Source organism: Diaphorina citri, unplaced genomic scaffold (genome assembly GCF_000475195.1).
Source record: "Diaphorina citri unplaced genomic scaffold, Diaci psyllid genome assembly version 1.1 scaffold629, whole genome shotgun sequence".
In the NCBI taxonomy this organism is placed as follows: domain Eukaryota; kingdom Metazoa; phylum Arthropoda; class Insecta; order Hemiptera; family Psyllidae; genus Diaphorina; species Diaphorina citri.
Genome location: NW_007378062.1, coordinates 48689 through 66456, shown reverse-complemented (window position 1 = coordinate 66456; position 17768 = coordinate 48689). Strand labels below are relative to the sequence as shown.

General features: G+C 38.4%; 5 protein-coding genes across 5 annotated transcripts; 3 read left to right on the top strand and 2 right to left on the bottom strand.

Annotated features, from left to right (window-relative positions):
- Positions 1 to 42: 42 nt before the first annotated feature.
- Positions 43 to 1491, bottom strand: LOC113468040 (probable E3 ubiquitin-protein ligase HERC4). Its single transcript, XM_026824665.1, has 3 exons — positions 1336 to 1491; positions 791 to 1018; positions 43 to 138 (listed from the first exon to the last, which is right to left on the bottom strand). The coding sequence occupies exons 1-3, from the start codon at positions 1489 to 1491 to the stop codon at positions 43 to 45; spliced, it is 480 nt and encodes a 159-aa protein (XP_026680466.1).
- A 433-nt stretch (positions 1492 to 1924) lies between these two features.
- Positions 1925 to 3224, bottom strand: LOC113468035. Its single transcript, XM_026824658.1, has 3 exons — positions 3101 to 3224; positions 2564 to 2788; positions 1925 to 2121 (listed from the first exon to the last, which is right to left on the bottom strand). Exons 1-3 carry the CDS (start codon positions 3222 to 3224, stop codon positions 1940 to 1942), a joined length of 531 nt encoding a protein of 176 aa, XP_026680459.1. The 3' UTR covers positions 1925 to 1939.
- Positions 3225 to 6059: 2835 nt separating this feature from the next.
- Positions 6060 to 9398, top strand: LOC103510661. Its single transcript, XM_026824664.1, has 7 exons — positions 6060 to 6242; positions 6426 to 6698; positions 6963 to 7155; positions 7540 to 7735; positions 8109 to 8329; positions 8550 to 8941; positions 9231 to 9398. Exons 1-7 carry the CDS (start codon positions 6060 to 6062, stop codon positions 9396 to 9398), a joined length of 1626 nt encoding a protein of 541 aa, XP_026680465.1.
- A 48-nt stretch (positions 9399 to 9446) lies between these two features.
- On the top strand, positions 9447 to 15796 carry LOC108252580. The gene is made up of 10 exons (XM_026824663.1): positions 9447 to 9522; positions 10005 to 10248; positions 10544 to 10764; positions 11239 to 11295; positions 11667 to 11805; positions 12551 to 12709; positions 13201 to 13365; positions 13678 to 13902; positions 14345 to 14517; positions 15560 to 15796. Exons 5-10 carry the CDS (start codon positions 11742 to 11744, stop codon positions 15794 to 15796), a joined length of 1023 nt encoding a protein of 340 aa, XP_026680464.1. The 5' UTR covers positions 9447 to 9522; positions 10005 to 10248; positions 10544 to 10764; positions 11239 to 11295; positions 11667 to 11741.
- Positions 15797 to 16461: 665 nt separating this feature from the next.
- On the top strand, positions 16462 to 17703 carry LOC113468039. The gene is made up of 4 exons (XM_026824662.1): positions 16462 to 16579; positions 16877 to 17112; positions 17341 to 17425; positions 17615 to 17703. The coding sequence occupies exons 1-4, from the start codon at positions 16462 to 16464 to the stop codon at positions 17701 to 17703; spliced, it is 528 nt and encodes a 175-aa protein (XP_026680463.1).
- The last annotated feature ends 65 nt before the right edge of the window (positions 17704 to 17768 follow it).

Genomic DNA, 17768 nt, shown 5'->3' with positions numbered 1-17768 from the left:
AAATGAAAATTCCGAGTATAAAATTGAGATTATTGCTTACCGTTATATGATGACATTATGATCCGCATCTAGAAGTACCGTGAGACCTCCAATGCCACAGGATACTTGAATTATCACCACACTTGATAGAGCTTCAACCTCGAATTAAATAGGGAAATGGGTTACTTAACGAAAGGCTTTGTTAATAAAAATAGATAATCAAGGAAGGAAACGTTATATAAAATGACCTGATATTCAATTCCCAGCATTTGATACCAACCGTAATGGATAATAAGTAAAATGTTTCATTTGTTTAACTAATAATAAACTTATTTTTCGACTATTCATGTCCATTTGAATTTAATAACGAAATTTTCAAAGTTTTGAAGCTAGTATGCAAAAAAGTGTTGACATTAAAACTGTCCTAAATTCAATGAAATAGATTTATAACCAACCTCAGGGGTGCAGTTGTTAACGCGTTGGACTTTGGATCTGGAGGTTGGTGTTTCGAGTCCAAGCAAAGTCATAAAATTTATCTAGGTGTAATAATCGGGGAACGATATTTGTGACAAGCATTTAAATATGCCTATCACAATTAAAAATTCTTCTTTTTTTTCCTTTGATTGCTGGAAAACTCACCTTTTTCGGAGTATGCACAATGTGTTGGTCATTGGTGTTTCGAGTCCAAGCAAAGTCATAAAATTTATCTAGGTGTAATAATCGGGGAACGATATTTGTGACAAGCATTTAAATATGCCTAACACAATTAAAAATTCTTCTTTTTTTTTCCTTTGATTGCTGGAAAACTCACCTTTTTCGGGGTATGCACAATGTGTTGGTCATTGTCCAGAATCAATCCACCAAAATATCCCCACACGAACACCTCTCCCAGAGTGGTAATAGCGGCAGCATGAGTCATCCCACAGGATACGTCCAGTATGAAGGAACTAGTTAGAGAAGTGACCAGTTGGGGAACTTTCATGCTCATAGTGTGACCTAGGCCTAGCTGACCGAAAGAATTGTGTCCCCATGTGAATAGCTGTGAATAAAACAAACGTTCATTATTTAATTATGTACTTTTGAAACCATTTTACAATACAAAGATCTTCTTCTCCTAAGTTGACAATTTGCAAGCTGAAAATTTGGGGACATTTTGTCAAGAGTAGAGTCCATTCACAATAAGTTACTGTGGTTATCTCATAGTAGTATGTACCACCAAGTCTGCGATACAATTGGACAATCTAAAACTGTCTTTTTACATTGAAAACTAGCCAAATTGTTCTCAATAAATATTTAGATGAAACCTCAAATAACTCAAATTTCATCGACATATAAAACTTTGTACATTTGACTCACCCTTCCATCATAGGTCATAGCGATGGCAAACAGCCCATTGGAATGGACAGCAACTTTCTTAATAACATAATGATTGAGAGTGGTAAGCTGCAGTAGTTCTCCACCGTTAGGATCTGCCTGACCCACACCTAGTTTCCCCTGATCCCCTACTTTCATTTTTGGTAGTAGGGGGTCAAGGGGAGGTTTCTTCGGACCTAGATTTTTGTCAGAGCTCATTCTCTCTTCTGATTTCAGGTTGGAAGGTTCTCTGTTCCCTCTCTCCTCTCTGTGATATCTCCAAATAGTTCAACATAGTTAATATCGAAAACAAGAGTTCTCTTCAGAGTATTTAAAATTACCAAGGAGTCTTTCCTATGTAACTTTTTAAGAGGAATCGATTGGTGTACATGTCAGGTCTCTAGGAATGACGGTTAGCAAATTAAACGCTTGTAGTAAGCCATAGTCAAAACATTTTGAAAGTTTTTGAGAAAAAATCATTTGAGGCTATTTACTGAATATATCGGGTACCAATTTATCTCTATATGGATTTGGTCTTGTAACTGGATCACTGGATGATACAACAGGTCTTGGAATATTGTCTACACATGTAAAAAATACAATTACCTCAACTTACCTTAAAATAGTCGCTGTTCATATACGGATCGCCCCCGGATGTTGGTTGTTCAAACACATGTTGATCCAATACAGTATTTGACAGATAGGTTTCCTTCTTGGATAACTGAGGGGTGGTTTCTTTGGAAACGACTGACACCAGTTTCTCAACGCACCAAGTTGTATTACGTATGCCTAGAAAGAATTCGTGAGGATATAAGGGACTCACAAAGTCTAGGAACATTCAGAAACTCTCTTATAAGAATCTCTCTTCGTATTTATACGAACATCTAGATTAATCTAGAACATCTCAAAGGCCCAACATGAAAGAAAAGATATTATAGAAGGGCTCCTTCAGGAGAATCCAGCCACTCAATAGAAAAAAAACATGACCAAAATATCCCAAAAAGCAATCATTTTCTGCCACATAAACCTTAGAGCTCTATTACTTAAATGGTCAAATCTCCAATAGTTGAAGGTGAAAAGACCCTCCAAATAAATAAATGAATTTTGTACAACAAAAGATTATTTTGACCAAGGCACAGATTCAAATTTATTTCGTTAAAATGCCTATACCACACTTAGTGAAACCCTAATAGAAATCCTAGGAGGTCTATTCTATTCTAATTCAACTCACTCAATCGATCAGGCTGTTGCACAATTCTCCACAGTGCAACCTGGAGAGCAGGATGTTCCAGAGTTTTGTCCAGGCTGGATCCCAGCAGCTTCACCGTATCCAAACACGGTTCTGCCTGGAGCTGGAGAAAGTTGACCTTGCAGTGGGAATGAACTTCGAGGTTCCAGGCCAACTTGTCACCACGCCACTGCGGGTCGACACTGTCCAAATATTCAATCTTATTTCCTGTGGAGGAAAAAAAATATTACTTATTTATACTGTTGAATACATAGGACTGAAAAGTCCCTTTACTCCAATAGTAGACTACTACTATTACTGGGGTCAAATTTGCAAATTGAGGATAAAATTCCACACCTCGGCTGGGATTGAATCCACGCCGTCCTCTTTACTAGGCAAGCGTCTTGACCACAACACCACCGAGGAAAAAGAAATGATATCTGGTGATAATTGTGTGCAAGACCAGTCAGATACCCAGTTGGCCAGGGAGGTTGCTCCCAAAAAGGCTAAGTTATGAGAGGAAATGAAAAGGTCATTTACCTCTGACCAATACGGGGGCAGGATATCTATTGTTCTCCACTTCATCAGCATACAGAAATGACGTCACTAGTTTCCCTTCAGCATCGTAAATCTTCACATCATCTCGACGATTGAAAATGCTCATCAGATTTTACGTTTTTTTTTTTTTTTTTTCGAAAAGTAAAGTTCAAAGGTCCTTCGGGAACAGAGACCTATGACCTATTTCAAAAGTTATTCAACTGTCGTCACGAGGCTAAGTGCACCCCGTATTCCAAGCACAGAGCCTAAGAAACTTCAACTTTGCGGGGAATCGAACCGGGGACTTCCGGTGTGCAAGCCTAGTGTGCCACTTGGCCACGGAGGTCGCTAGATCAATAAATATTAAATCCATGTCACTCAATTAATACCACACAAATAATACCTACTATTCAAAATTTTAGTAAATACAGAAAAATCAAAAGTGCTTGGAAAACTGTATTACTTGAGACAAGAAAAAGGTTACTTGGAACTCAATTTATCCTCACTTACCGATCCCTGGTGATTGACATAGAAAGTGAAATTACTGCCACACGCAACATAGGTCGGCTTCTGTTGCAGAATATTCCCCAGTGGCATAGATTCCTTATAATACTCCATCATGTTCAAGTTATCATAGGTATCTTTATACTTGATACGATTCGGACTGTCAATTTCCACGCCGTATATTAAGACGTGAGGTGTGTGATCCACACCTAGTAAATCGTTTACGATAATCTCTAGGACGTTGTTATCGTTTGAACTATCGTCGATGTTATCTTCTTTAAACTGAAAAATAAAAAATTTAACAATCAGTTTTTGTTGTTGTAGCGGCTTCAGCTGTGAACGGTGATGGCAGAATAAAGAAAAGACATCTTTATTTATCTGCTATATACTGGGGTGACGGTCTTTAGCTATGTTTAATTGGCTCATCCTGAACCGCAGTCAACCATCGTGAGGACTTTTGCTTATTCTTGAAAAGCAGAGAGAACCTTTTGAAGAACTGCCAGCTAGCTAGGCTGGTTAGGATTAGCTGTTCTCCTCCCTGTTTATAGTCCCACAGCTAGACACTAGTCTACTCTCTGTTTTTGTGTACAAAGTATTAAAAGGGTTGCCTCTCATGGTATACAAATAATATGAAAATACTAATAATATGAACAGGACCTTGGCTTTACCATATTTTTAAAATGCTGAGTTGTTGGTACATCAACTCTGAGGAATAGAATATACTAGGTTAGCTTGATCTCCGCAAAAGGCGAACTTTATATCAAACAGATACGGTTCGTTCTCCTATTCTGTCCCGTCTCTCCTAGATTACGGTTCCCTCTATCAAACTTCGCCTCTCCAAAAAAAATACAACCTTCATTTCTAAATCTTCACCCACAGTGTTCTACGGCCTGAAAAATTGCTAAATCAGACTCATGTAGTTTATGTCGTAGTATGCCCCTCATCAGATCGGCGATAAGAGACACTACTTCCCATTTTAATTTATTTTTACCATATTCTATACCAGGGTTGAATGGTAGAGTTTGCCCCAGGCAATAATTTCGCTCTTTGTTTGTAATTTCTTGTATTTGTGTACATTGAATTATAACCAATAAAGAGTCGAAATAAAAAAAATTCTTACCTATGGGAGCCAGGGCCATTTGTGTCGACGCCAACGTTAGAACCAACACAAGGAATTGTCTCACAGACGAATCAGCCTGGATAAAATCAATATCCACATGATGGGTCACATGAATGTCGGAATTTATCAGACTTTTCGAATCCGCCTCCACGACATAGTAATGTTTAGCTGTCACTTGGTCTACAAGGATGAGCTTGTCTTTGGATAGGACGTCGAATACGAAGTAGTGCTGAGCTTGATAGTCTGGCAACAGAGAGATGAGTTGCAAGTATTTCAGTTCTATACTAAGTAAAAGGGTCTGTACGAGGCCTTCAAAGCCCGAAGAGGGCCCAAAATCTATTGGTAGTTCAGTTCTATACTAAGTAAAAGGGTCTGTACGAGGCCTTCAAAGCCTGAAGAGGGCCCAAAATCTATTGGAAAGGGCCATTACGAAACTTTTAAAGGCCAAACAGGGCCCAAAATGTATTGTAAAGGGCCCTTGCGAAGCCTCCAAAGGCCAAACGAGGCCTAAAATCTAATCACCTCCTTATTTTTGTACCTCCAAGTTAAGTTTCTCAATATATTGAGATTATCATTGAAATATCATCAAATTTAGACTAATTATGAGAGAGTTTCTAATGAAACCAACCAGACAATAGTAAAAAAAAAAAATTGTCAAGTGGACACTTGGAATTCCTTTTATTCGGTCATTTATCCCAATTCATGACTTCTTACCTTGGAATGAGTACGTCATTTGGACCCCACATCTGGGAACTCCCAGGATATGAGAAAATAATAGACAATTAATATTTATTGATCTAGCGACCTCCGTGGCCAAGTGGCACACTAGGCTTGCACACCGGAAGTCCCCGGTTCGATTCCCCGCAAAGTCGAAGTTTCTTCGGCTCTGTGCTTGGAATACGGGGTGCACTTAGCCTCGTGACGACATTTGAATAACTTTTGAAATAGGTCATAGGTCTCTGTTCCCGAAGGACCTTTGAACTTTACTTTTCGAAAAAAAAAAAAAAATGACGTAACATTACAAAGGTAAAAACATTTAAACGATCGTGTTGACATAATAGTTGCTGTGCTTCAAAACATTTGCGAAATAATGTGAAGCTGCTTTCAGAACCAGGGACGACATTTGAATAACTTTTGAAATAGGTCATAGGTCTCTGTTCCCGAAGGACCTTTGAACTTTACTTTTCGAAAAAAAAAAAAAAAAAATTGACGTAACATTACAGAGGCAAAAACATTTAAACGATCTTGTTAATATAATAGTTGCTGTGCCTCAAAACATTTGCGAAATAATGTGAAGGTGCTTTCAGAACCAGGCCTCTAAAACTATCCGTAATCCGTATGTTTCAGGTGTTTGCTGATGGCAGTGACTTTGCCCGTTCAGAAGGTCTGCTAGGTGTGGGTCAGGCAGATCCTAACGGTGGAGAACTACTGCAGCTTACCACTCTCAATCATTATGTTATTAAGAAAGTTGCTGTCCATTCCAATGGGCTGTTTGCCATCGCTATGACCTATGATGGAAGGGTGAGTCAAATGTACAAAGTTTTATCTGTCTCTATGTCCATGCTTGAAATTTGAGTTACATTCGGCCTCATCTAAATAGGTATTTAGTGAGGACAATTTGGCTAGTTTTAGCTCTAACCATAACCAAATTATGATTTCAAAATTGTATGAATAAATAATAATCAACGTTTGTTTTCTCCACAGCTATTCTCATGGGGACACAATTCTTTCGGTCAGCTAGGACTCGGTCACACTATGAGCATGAAAGTTCCCCAACTGGTCACCATTTTGGTTTCACTTTCTTTCTTCCAGACCTTTTACTTCTACCTTACCAAAGAAGACTTTCTCTGTACGAAAGACTACTTTAACTATGTCAAAACCCACTGTTATGTTGGACAATTCATTCTACCCTACCATCGTGATTCAAACAGAAGAATTTATGGAGTCATTCAATCCATAGACGAAAATTCTGTACAGGTAAGTGTGTATTTGAAACCATATTCTTACCATGCTATCATGTTAGTCACCAAAAATATGATATGATAAGAATGAAGTTTTGAGTGTAAGATGACTGTTAGGTTAATACCCGAGGCATTTTCTGTCACCTAACCCTTAGACCTCTTTTATTAGGCATGTACTTAGGTGGTTAAACTATCAAATAAACGAAATTTCCTTTAAAAGGTGCGAAATCGTATCAGTTTCTGAAAGGAAAATACTACTTTACTCACTTCTCTGTTTCAGGCTATGTACACATGCTATGCAAAATCAGAGGTTTGGTTCGAAACAGAAACATTCGATACTATTCTCCTGGTGCAGAGTGGAACCCGGTATGCTTTCAAACTGGACGACACAGTTTGTGTGAAGAAGCAGATTAGTATCCCGCTCCTGGGCTGGGGGAACACTGGTGGGCATTTCACCTTAGGAGAAATAGCGGGTAAGTGTGTAATCTTTCTTTCTGTACAGTCCATGCAGGAGGTCCCACGTTCGAATCCCACAATCGACAAAAATTTACACTCGTTTTTCGATTGCCTATATTTCAACGGGCTACTTTTTGGTGCTCTCGTGTTGACTCAGTACCTAAATGGGAAGTATTGTGTCTCTTATCACCCATCTGATGAGTATACCATCGTAGGTATACTACGACACATACCACATGCGTCTAATGTAGCAGTTGTTTCATTGCTACGAAAAAAAACGGCGGTGAAACACTCATCTTGGGGGGGAAAAAATGTAAACGTGTGATGTGTGGGAAATTTTTGGAGTGAATAAAGCACTAACAATTCGTTCCATGCACTAACAATTTTTCTGTCTATTCCAGAGATATCCAAAGACGTCAACGATGAAACTATCTACATCATCAACTCTCTCGACAGCAGAGATAGCAGCGTACAAGACAGCCAATATGAATGTGATAGCAGTGATATGGACGAAAGCGAAGAAGAAACTGACAGTGAATCCAGTGAGCTAGAACAAAGTAGTGAAGAATTTGAAGAACGGGAATCCAGTGACCAAAGGTAATAATAAGTTTATTGTTAACATTCTGGATTTTCTTACCAATCTTTTCTTTGTATATCCCTCTAAGTGTGAGATAGTTGTGTTAATGCTTACTGGAATGAGTTGTGTGGCCAGATATGAAAGACGGTAGGAAATTTAGTCTAAACTCGACTCTTGAAAAAGTAAGTACTCCTCCTAAAACTTGACATCCTCATATAACTTGACACTAAGTACTTGTGTACTTTTAGGGACCGTTTGTCCTTATATTTCTTGCATTAATATATATTTCATTATTGTTAGGTTGCAAAAATGTTTCAGGATTTCTAATGTTCTATTTAAACAATTTTGTAAAGAAATCCTTAAAAAAGGCTATTTTTATTTCATTTATTTTAGGTTGCAATTGAAATGTTACCACCATGAGATTCAAATCCCGAAGGAGCTCATGTATGAAATGAAATGTACCCTATGTAACAAAGTGATAGAAGGAGGCATCTATAAGTGTATTTCTACTGATGAGCAATCGGAACAGACTTGCTGTGCGTTCTGTGTGTTGAGATTGGACACGTATAGTTTTATTCGGTATCATCAGACTTCCAATCGAATCAGCTTTGAAGGTGAGTCCTTGGACCTTTGAAGGTCAATCTTTGTATTTTTGAAGGTCAGTCTTTGTACCTTTGAATTGAAGTCTTTGTACTTTTGAAGTTAAGTATTTCTAGCTTTGAAGGTAAGTCTTTGTACCTTTGAAGGTAATTCCTTGCAACGTTCCGAGGCCGAAATGGTCTTTGAAATCGCCAAGAAAGAAATTTCACCTCGCTTAACCCTTTCTGTTTTCAGACACGGTAGGAGAGCTGTTCAATTTCATCGAACTCTTCTCCCCCGACAATCCAATCCTCAAATTGAACAACGAAAATCTCCTGACTAGTTGGGAAGACGTGATAACGGGCTACCGAGTTTCTTCCGCGGAAAAACAAGGTCCTCATTTATTCATGAGTAATTCCTACTGGCAAAGCGAAGGCCAGCCGGGCACTCATTGGATCAAGCTCAATATTAAAGAGGACATTGTGATATTTTCGCTTACGATTGATGTGGGCAATGTGGATAAAAGTCTGATGCCTAGCTCGGTCATATTGTATGGAGGCCAGGATAGAAATGAAATGGCGGAGTTGAAGAGGCTGAGCATCCCACTGGCCTCGTCAATTGTTGAACTTCTCAGTAATACTAACACGGTAAGTGTCGATATAAGTCACGTTCTTTCTTTAACCACCTTGTAGTATGTCTAAATTTAATAGCCATTTTTTTTCTAAATAGTCGGGCTACTAAAAATTGCTTAACTACGCTTTCAATATGCTAGAGGCTTAATTACTTACTGCCGTTTCATCTCAGATCGAAATTGATCCATTGCCTTGACAAGCTTCTTCTTCCAAATTGTCCTGTCTTCCCAATCCGCCTTCCGTGGACTTCTTAACAAAAGTTGGGGGAAAAAGAGGCCTAATAGTAAATCCAATTTGATTTCAGTACTACAAGAACATAGACATTCTCATCAAGGAATGTCACATGAACGGAAGAAACTGCCGCATTAATTCGCTCAATATTGTAGGAAAAAGAAATGATAACAGCTCTGCGTTCAAACAACCCGAAGCTGGTTTCCTGTGTGATTACTCGAATAAAGTAAGTGTCCTCTGAGTCTAAAGTTCTTGACTTTGAAAAAGTGTACCAATAACTCAGCATTCCGATAAAATTTGACACCCCTGTTGTGCACATTGCTACAGGACCCTTGTATTGTTTTGCTGTTACTAAAACCAAGCAGGTAAGAGTATACTTTTTTGTCCGTGTCTTTCTTTTTCTTCTTCCTAGCCTTTTCCTATTTAAATAGGGTCGGCGTTTCTTGTCGGTCTCTTCCAGGCAGCCCTATTGTCTCCTTAAATATTGAGTATAAGTAAATTCATAGCGCAGTCTCCATAGCCTTTAGTGGTGATCTGGCCTAGCGCCTAGGAGGTCCGGGTTCAATGCCAGGCGGGGTCGAATTATTTTCGTTTATGGGCTTGGATTTGAAGTCTCGTTTTGCTTGTTTGGTTTTAGCGGCTTTAGCTTTCGCCGAATGGCAATTTGAAGTCTCGTAAATATTATTGGGTGCGATAGTCCTACATACTGGACTCCGCACACAGGAATTTCGTAAGAAATGTCATTTTAATGTAATCTCTCTTAAAGATTGTTGAGAAGCTAGTTGAGTAGCTACTTATGAGACTAGATACCGACTCATCAATTCTCCTGATAAATTATTCTTCACAGGTTTACTTCTGGCGTCAGAAGCAACCCCTGAATGAGTTTGAAAACGACCCTGGGTTTAGAGAGTTAGCTCCCGAATTGCAATTACTGGAATCAGCCCAGAATGTGAAGCTAGCTTCCGATGACCTTATCAAGATAGCCTGTGGATCCACCCACTTTATTGTGTATATTTGTAAGCAGGCGTTCAAAACTTCGAATAGTTCCATTGTGGAAACTTTCTGTTGTAAATCGAGAAATAATCTTGAAGGTAAGAAATTAGTGACATTTTAATAATCCCTTGTGTATAAAATAAACCTCTTCTTGTTGTGACATATCTTTAATAGACGTTTGTGATGTGTGTGGCCGAAATATATCTATCAACAGCTTGGTTGAAAACCACTTTTAGGCCAGTCCATTTGCCATTTGGTGATGTTGTTCTAACACGACAGCTGCGACCAACAAACTAACTAAAGCCACTTTTCCCTTCTCTTTAGTGAGACTACCCTTTCAAGCAACACGAAAGTCTGTTCTGATCCATTCTATTTTTATTATTTTTCCCCCAGCATCAGCATGTCCAGAAGACATTCCAGGAATATTCCTACGGGATAATTCCCCTCCCCTGGTGGAGCAAGTTCTCGAATTGACCACTGGGGCGAAACAGAGGGCAGCCGAGCAACTTATCTACACGCTCAAGATACATTCCGCTCATATTGTGTTGCTTTCCTCGTTGCACAAGCTGGGACTACAGGAGTTGTTCAGAAGGGAGAATAATTTCAGCAAAAAGGTGAGTGTATTTTGTGCACAATTATGGTAATTTTCGTGTTTAACCGGTAAATGTAGCTAATTCAGTGCTATTTTTTGAGGGTTTGTAAGAAACTGTAAATAACCAATAGTATATTTAAGCTAAAGATGAGAGTGTTGCTTTCCTCGTTGCACAAGCTGGGACTACAGGAGTTGTTCAGAAGGGAGAATAATTTCAGCAAAAAGGTGAGTGTATTTTGTGTACAATTATGGTAATTTTCGTGTTCAACCGGTAAATGTAGCTAATTCAGTGCTATTTTTTGAGGGTTTGTAAGAAACTGTAAATAACCAAGAGTATATTTAAGCTAAAGATGAGGCATCATAATGTATTAAAAAGGTGAGCTTTCTAAAGGGTATTGCTGATAAAAATGACATGTTTCCTTTATTCTGTCACCACCAATCGCCTGAGTCCGTTACAACAGCGACACTATACAATCTTTGCTTCTTCTAATTTCAGAACAAAGGAATCGGTACCTCTTCGGATTCAGCTGCAGTTGATACGCTTATCAAATATGTAAGTATTTCTTCTTTACTTTCACATTCTTACTCGTACTATTCTATCTCTCGGGAACTAGTGCATTAAACGCGATATGTTCGTTGGCTAAAACTCCAACTCATTTTTTGGAGGCTTTATTCACAGAATTCTCACGTAGTGAAATCGTCCATCCAAACTACAATGTCTCCATCCAGAGCTAAGGCCTCTCCTAGTTTTTCCATTGTATTCTATCCTGTGCTTTGTGTGTCGAAAGTGATCCCACAGATTTTTTCAAAGCATCTTACCAGCTTGTTGCTCGATGCCCTCTATTTCTTTGGCTATCTTTCACTCCTGATTTTTTTTTTTTTGTCAGGTAACTAATATTTTTCCCCCTTTTCAATTGTTCTCAGATTGAGACGGATCTACCTCAGTCAGATTTCATCAAATGTTTCACTGAGAGCAGTGTCCGACCTTTGCTACATTTGATGAAAATGTTCATCAACCTGGGACAAATGAATCATGTGAGAACTCTGCAGAGTTTCCTGTCAGGTATGATGATCAGATATCCGGAATAAATGTTTGTAAATTTGAAATATTTCTAAAGAAAATCAAACCTAATCCATGTGATATTTACAGTAGATCTGGAATCACAGTAAATATTCCATGAAGACCTTTTCCCTTCACATATTATCGTCCTTCGTAAATAATATTGGAGAGGAAAACTTTACATGATTAGATGTTAGTAGTCCAATTCAAGAGGTGACGTCGTTTTGACTTTAAAGTTGGGAAGAATGGCCTAATGGTCAAATATTTCCGACATTTGCAACAACGACTTTAAAATAATTGCAAAATTCGAAGTGCAAAGTTCGAAGTTGTTGCTTTCAGAGACTTCAATAAAGCCCCTGTCAGGTATGATGATCAGATATCCGGAATAAATGTTTGTAAATTTGAAATATTTCTAAAGAAAATCAAACCTAATCCATGTGATAAATGTGATACTCGTATTTACAGTAGATCTGGAATCACAGTAAATATTCCATGAAGACCTTTCCCTTCACATATTATCGTCCTTCGTAAATAATATTGGAGAGGAAAACTTTACATGATTAGATGTTAGTAGTCCAATTCAAGAGGTGACGTCGTTTTGACTTTAAAGTTGGGAAGAATGGCATAGTGGTCAAATATTTCCGACATTTGCAACAACGACTTTAAAATAATTGCAAAATTCGAAGTCCAAAGTTCGAAGTTGCTTTCAGAGACTTTAATAAAGCTTTTGGGACTCTTTACATTTCAGTGCTAACCAAAGACAACGCGACCATCAGTCAAATGTGTTTGAGTCTGATGATAAAGGAGCTGGATAATGTGTTCTCGAGGTATATTACATCACGGAACTCTCATCTCACGGTGTCTTACTACGAGAAGGACGTTCCTCAAGGCTCTATTTATTTCAAAGGTAAGGCCACTTGCTTTTGAATATGATTTTATTTATTCAGAACCAAAGTTCATACCTACAAATTTGCCTTTTCTTCCTCTTGTTCGTGTCATTTCATGAGTGCTTTTTTCTGTACAAATTGTCCGTTTCTTGTGTTCTTGTGTGTCATATGTTGATGTCTCGTTTCTTGTGTGTCATATGTTGATTTATTTTTTTTTTTTTTTTTTTTTTTTTTTTTTTTTAGTAGGGATGCCACATTGCCACACATTTCCATGTACAACTGGGTTAAGGAAATATACCTTCATACTGTCAGCATTGGACTTAAAAGTTCCTTTAACCAAAAAGTATCTGCCTATAATTTGGAGCATCCACAACCCCCCCTCCCACCCCCTTGTGAATCTGTTATTGACTTGGGGGCCCCAAACCCTTGCGAGGGAGAGGCCTGAAAAATTATATACCTACGTCACTGATTTTTTTTTTTTTTTTTTTTTTTCCAATTTGTTCGATTTCAGGCGGAGTTACTCATTTGACTGTGAATATCAGTTTCAATCTGATGAGCATTTTCAATCGTCGAGATGATGTGAAGATTTACGATGCTGAAGGGAAACTAGTGACGTCATTTCTGTATGCTGATGAAGTGGAGAACAATAGATATCCTGCCCCCGTATTGGTCAGAGGTAAATGACCTTTTCATTTCCTCTCATAACTTAGCCTTTTTGGGAGCAACCTCCCTGGCCAACTGGGTATCTGACTGGTCTTGCACACAATTATCACCAGATATCATTTCTTTTTCCTCGGTGGTGTTGTGGTCAAGACGCTTGCCTAGTAAAGAGGACGGCGTGGATTCAATCCCAGCCGAGGTGTGGAATTTTATCCTCAATTTGCAAATTTGACCCCAGTAATAGTAGTAGTCTACTATTGGAGTAAAGGGACTTTTCAGTCCTATGTATTCAACAGTATAAATAAGTAATATTTTTTTTCCTCCACAGGAAATAAGATTGAATATTTGGACAGTGTCGACCCGCAGTGGCGTGGTGACAAGTTGGCCTGGAACCTCGAAGTTCATTCCCACTGCAAGGTCAACTTTCTCCAGCTCCAGGCAGAACCGTGTTTGGATACGGTGAAGCTGCTGGGATCCAGCCTGGACAAAACTCTGGAACATCCTGCTCTCCAGGTTGCACTGTGGAGAATTGTGCAACAGCCTGATCGATTGAGTGAGTTGAATTAGAATAGAATAGACCTCCTAGGATTTCTATTAGGGTTTCACTAAGTGTGGTATAGGCATTTTAACGAAATAAATTTGAATCTGTGCCTTGGTCAAAATAATCTTTTGTTGTACAAAATTCATTTATTTATTTGGAGGGTCTTTTCACCTTCAACTATTGGAGATTTGACCATTTAAGTAATAGAGCTCTAAGGTTTATGTGGCAGAAAATGATTGCTTTTTGGGATATTTTGGTCATGTTTTTTTTCTATTGAGTGGCTGGATTCTCCTGAAGGAGCCCTTCTATAATATCTTTTCTTTCATGTTGGGCCTTTGAGATGTTCTAGATTAATCTAGATGTTCGTATAAATACGAAGAGAGATTCTTATAAGAGAGTTTCTGAATGTTCCTAGACTTTGTGAGTCCCTTATATCCTCACGAATTCTTTCTAGGCATACGTAATACAACTTGGTGCGTTGAGAAACTGGTGTCAGTCGTTTCCAAAGAAACCACCCCTCAGTTATCCAAGAAGGAAACCTATCTGTCAAATACTGTATTGGATCAACATGTGTTTGAACAACCAACATCCGGGGGCGATCCGTATATGAACAGCGACTATTTTAAGGTAAGTTGAGGTAATTGTATTTTTTACATGTGTAGACAATATTCCAAGACCTGTTGTATCATCCAGTGATCCAGTTACAAGACCAAATCCATATAGAGATAAATTGGTACCCGATATATTCAGTAAATAGCCTCAAATGATTTTTTCTCAAAAACTTTCAAAATGTTTTGACTATGGCTTACTACAAGCGTTTAATTTGCTAACCGTCATTCCTAGAGACCTGACATGTACACCAATCGATTCCTCTTAAAAAGTTACATAGGAAAGACTCCTTGGTAATTTTAAATACTCTGAAGAGAACTCTTGTTTTCGTGGCTTACTACAAGCGTTTAATTTGCTAACCGTCATTCCTAGAGACCTGACATGTACACCAATCGATTCCTCTTAAAAAGTTACATAGAAAAGACTCCTTGGTAATTTTAAATACTCTGAAGAGAACTCTTGTTTTCCATATTAACTATGTTGAACTATTTGGAGATATCACAGAGAGGAGAGAGGGAACAGAGAACCTTCCAACCTGAAATCAGAAGAGAGAATGAGCTCTGACAAAAATCTAGGTCCGAAGAAACCTCCCCTTGACCCCCTACTACCAAAAATGAAAGTAGGGGATCAGGGGAAACGTAGGGGGTTGAGGAGAAGTTTCTCCTACATTTTGACCATGGGTTTGGAGATTCCTCTGTGGTTATGTAGAAAAAAGTTATTCACAGTTAGTTCTAGATGTCCGCGAGTTATTTGCGGTGTCCGCGTTTTGTTCGCGGTATCCGCGGTTTTTTTGCGGTGTCCGCGGTTTTTTCGCGATATCCGCGGTTTTTTCGCGATATCCGCGGTTTTTTCGCGATATCCGCGGTTTTTTCGCGATATCCGCGGTTCGTTCGCGGTATTCGCGGATTGTTCGCGGTATTCGCGGTTTTGTCGCGGTATCCACGGTTTTCGAAGATTGTTCTAGTTCAAAGCATCGAGACCATTATTTTTTATTTTTAAATTTCGCCTGTGACGCAGTTTGCTTGTAATAAATTTATTTTACGTGTGATTTCTTTTTCAGAATCTCCTCGCGTTATCCTGCAAGCTAGACGTGAACATCCCATTCCAATGGTTCACCGAATACAGACAAGCGTACCAGACTGTCGAAAGCTTGATTCAAAGGCAACTCCCTGTCCGTCAGATTGAGTATATTCAAGAGAAAATTCCGGCCATCAAAATTGAGGTGTCCGAATTTGAGAAGATTACTTCTTTGAGTGAACAGCAAGATGCACAACTTCTGCACTGGTTTACCAAGTAAGTTCTTTTTTGTTTGTTTATTCATTTAATTATTTATTAGAATTTGTTCGTTTGCTTGTTTGTTTTATTATTTCTCGAACCTGATATCTAGGCCTTCAGAGTTTGCCCCAGGCAATAATTTCGCTCTTTGTTTGTAATTTCTTGTATTTGTGTACATTGAATTATAACCAATAAAGAGTCGAAATCAATAAATTCTTACCTATGGGAGCCAGGGTCATTTGTGTCGACGCCAACGTTAGAACCAACACAAGGAATTGTCTCACAGACGAATCAGCCTGGATAAAATCAATATCCACATGATGGGTCACATGAATGTCGGAATTTATCAGACTTTTCGAATCCGCCTCCACGACATAGTAATGTTTAGCTGTCACTTGGTCTACAAGGATGAGCTTGTCTTTGGATAGGACGTCGAATATGAAGTAGTGCTGAGCTTGATAGTCTGGCAACAGAGAGATGAGTTGCAAGTAGTTCAGTTCTATACTAAGTAAAAGGGTCTGTACGAGGCCTTCAAAGCCTGAAGAGTGGTTCAATCCCATCTGAGGCATAGAAATATGAAACACATTTGTTATAGAATATAATATACCTTGTTTATCCTGCCAGAATGAGACTTCAAAGTCCCTTTACTCCCTCAGTCTAAACAAGGTCTTATATATTTCATAGGTAATGTTTACATTAAAATTATTACATATAGATGCAAATAATAAAGACAAAGAGGGGAAAAGAAACACTCATGAGGGATCCCTGGGGCAATCTCTACCATTGAACCCTGCTATAGATTATGGTAAAAATAAATTAAAATGGGAAGTAGTGTCTCTTATCGCCGATCTGATGAGGGGTATAATACGACATAAACTACATGAGTCTGATGTAGCGATTTTTCAGGCCGTAGAACGCTGTGGGTGAAGATTTACAAATGAAAGTTGTAGGTATTTTTTTTTCTTTTTGGAGAGGCGAAGTTTGATAGAGGGAACCGTAATCTAGGAGAGACGGGACAGGATAGGAGAACGAACCGTATCTGTTTGATATAAAGTTCGCCTTTTGCGGAGATCAAGCTAACCTAGTATATTCTATTCCTCAGAGTTGAATCAGTCTGTGGTTTGGAATTATCAAATCCATCTTCTTGCTCTGAGAGCATTGACTGGATGCATCCTTCACAATGTAGACCTAGTAAGGTGGCTACTTCAGCAAAAATGTCACCAAGAGTATCAAGAGCTCATTGAAGATAACAAGCAGACTCTGTTGGATTCATTTCTGTCGAATTCCGTTCTTCTGCCGTCCATAGATTTTTCCAATTATTCCCTGAACGAGATCATTGTAAGTACTGTAACAATTTTTGTGTCATTTTACAATTTTGTCTGAGAAGTATGCTGTGTCGTTTTGGCAACCCAAACTTTGGTTGGTCCGTCAATAAATTTTATTGATTGTTTCTTGCTTTTATTCCACCGAAAGTCAAATTTGGACCCTGTACGTACTTAGTAAGCCAGTGAGATATCTACTTGATTATGGTTGCTAATAATAAAACCCTCTGACCTTATTTTTCAGGCGTCCTTAAACAGCGTAGTGAATCATTTGCAATGGGAAGATCACTATGGTAAACCAAGTCTGAGCTATATTGTGGACACTTCGGGTATGAAATATGCAAATTACCTTAGTTACTTAATTCTACCTTTAGCTTAAAGGACTTTTGAGAACCATCCCTAAAATTTATTAAGAAACTCGAATTTCATATTGAACTTTTTTTTTTTTTTTTTCAAACTACTTTTTTTCTCATATCTGCCTAACAAGCTAAAATATATCTACTTTATTTTTGTTTCAGAAATGAAAGATCAAAAATCTCAACTTGTGTACACTATTGGCGTAAGTATTGACTTGATTAAATTTATCACATGCCTGTGGAATCAGTAATTTACTTTGGATTAGGGTAGACATTTAAAATCGTATCTTCTCATCCTTCTTATTGTACTTGGCTC

Coding starts and splice junctions, on each gene's coding strand:
- LOC113468040 (XM_026824665.1), bottom strand. CDS start 1,491: ATGAAAGTAGGGGATCAGGGGAAACTAGGTGTGGGTCAGGCAGATCCT. Junction 1,019..1,335: donor CTATGACCTATGATGGAAGG/GTGAGTCAAATG, acceptor TTTTATTCACAG/CTATTCACATGGGGACACAA. Junction 139..790: donor TTGTGCATACCCCGAAAAAG/GTGAGTTTTCCA, acceptor ATTTAATTCGAG/GTTGAAGCTCTATCAAGTGT.
- LOC113468035 (XM_026824658.1), bottom strand. CDS start 3,224: ATGAGCATTTTCAATCGTCGAGATGATGTGAAGATTTACGATGCTGAA. Junction 2,789..3,100: donor TGCCCCCGTATTGGTCAGAG/GTAAATGACCTT, acceptor TTTCCTCCACAG/GAAATAAGATTGAATATTTG. Junction 2,122..2,563: donor GCAACAGCCTGATCGATTGA/GTGAGTTGAATT, acceptor AATTCTTTCTAG/GCATACGTAATACAACTTGG.
- LOC103510661 (XM_026824664.1), top strand. CDS start 6,060: ATGTTTCAGGTGTTTGCTGATGGCAGTGACTTTGCCCGTTCAGAAGGT. Junction 7,736..8,108: donor CGGGAATCCAGTGACCAAAG/GTAATAATAAGT, acceptor CATTTATTTTAG/GTTGCAATTGAAATGTTACC. Junction 8,942..9,230: donor TTCTCAGTAATACTAACACG/GTAAGTGTCGAT, acceptor ATTTGATTTCAG/TACTACAAGAACATAGACAT.
- LOC108252580 (XM_026824663.1), top strand. CDS start 11,742: ATGAAAATGTTCATCAACCTGGGACAAATGAATCATGTGAGAACTCTG. Junction 12,710..13,200: donor AGGCTCTATTTATTTCAAAG/GTAAGGCCACTT, acceptor GTTCGATTTCAG/GCGGAGTTACTCATTTGACT. Junction 13,903..14,344: donor GCAACAGCCTGATCGATTGA/GTGAGTTGAATT, acceptor AATTCTTTCTAG/GCATACGTAATACAACTTGG.
- LOC113468039 (XM_026824662.1), top strand. CDS start 16,462: ATGTTTACATTAAAATTATTACATATAGATGCAAATAATAAAGACAAA. Junction 17,113..17,340: donor ATTCCCTGAACGAGATCATT/GTAAGTACTGTA, acceptor CTTATTTTTCAG/GCGTCCTTAAACAGCGTAGT. Junction 17,426..17,614: donor CTATATTGTGGACACTTCGG/GTATGAAATATG, acceptor TTTTTGTTTCAG/AAATGAAAGATCAAAAATCT.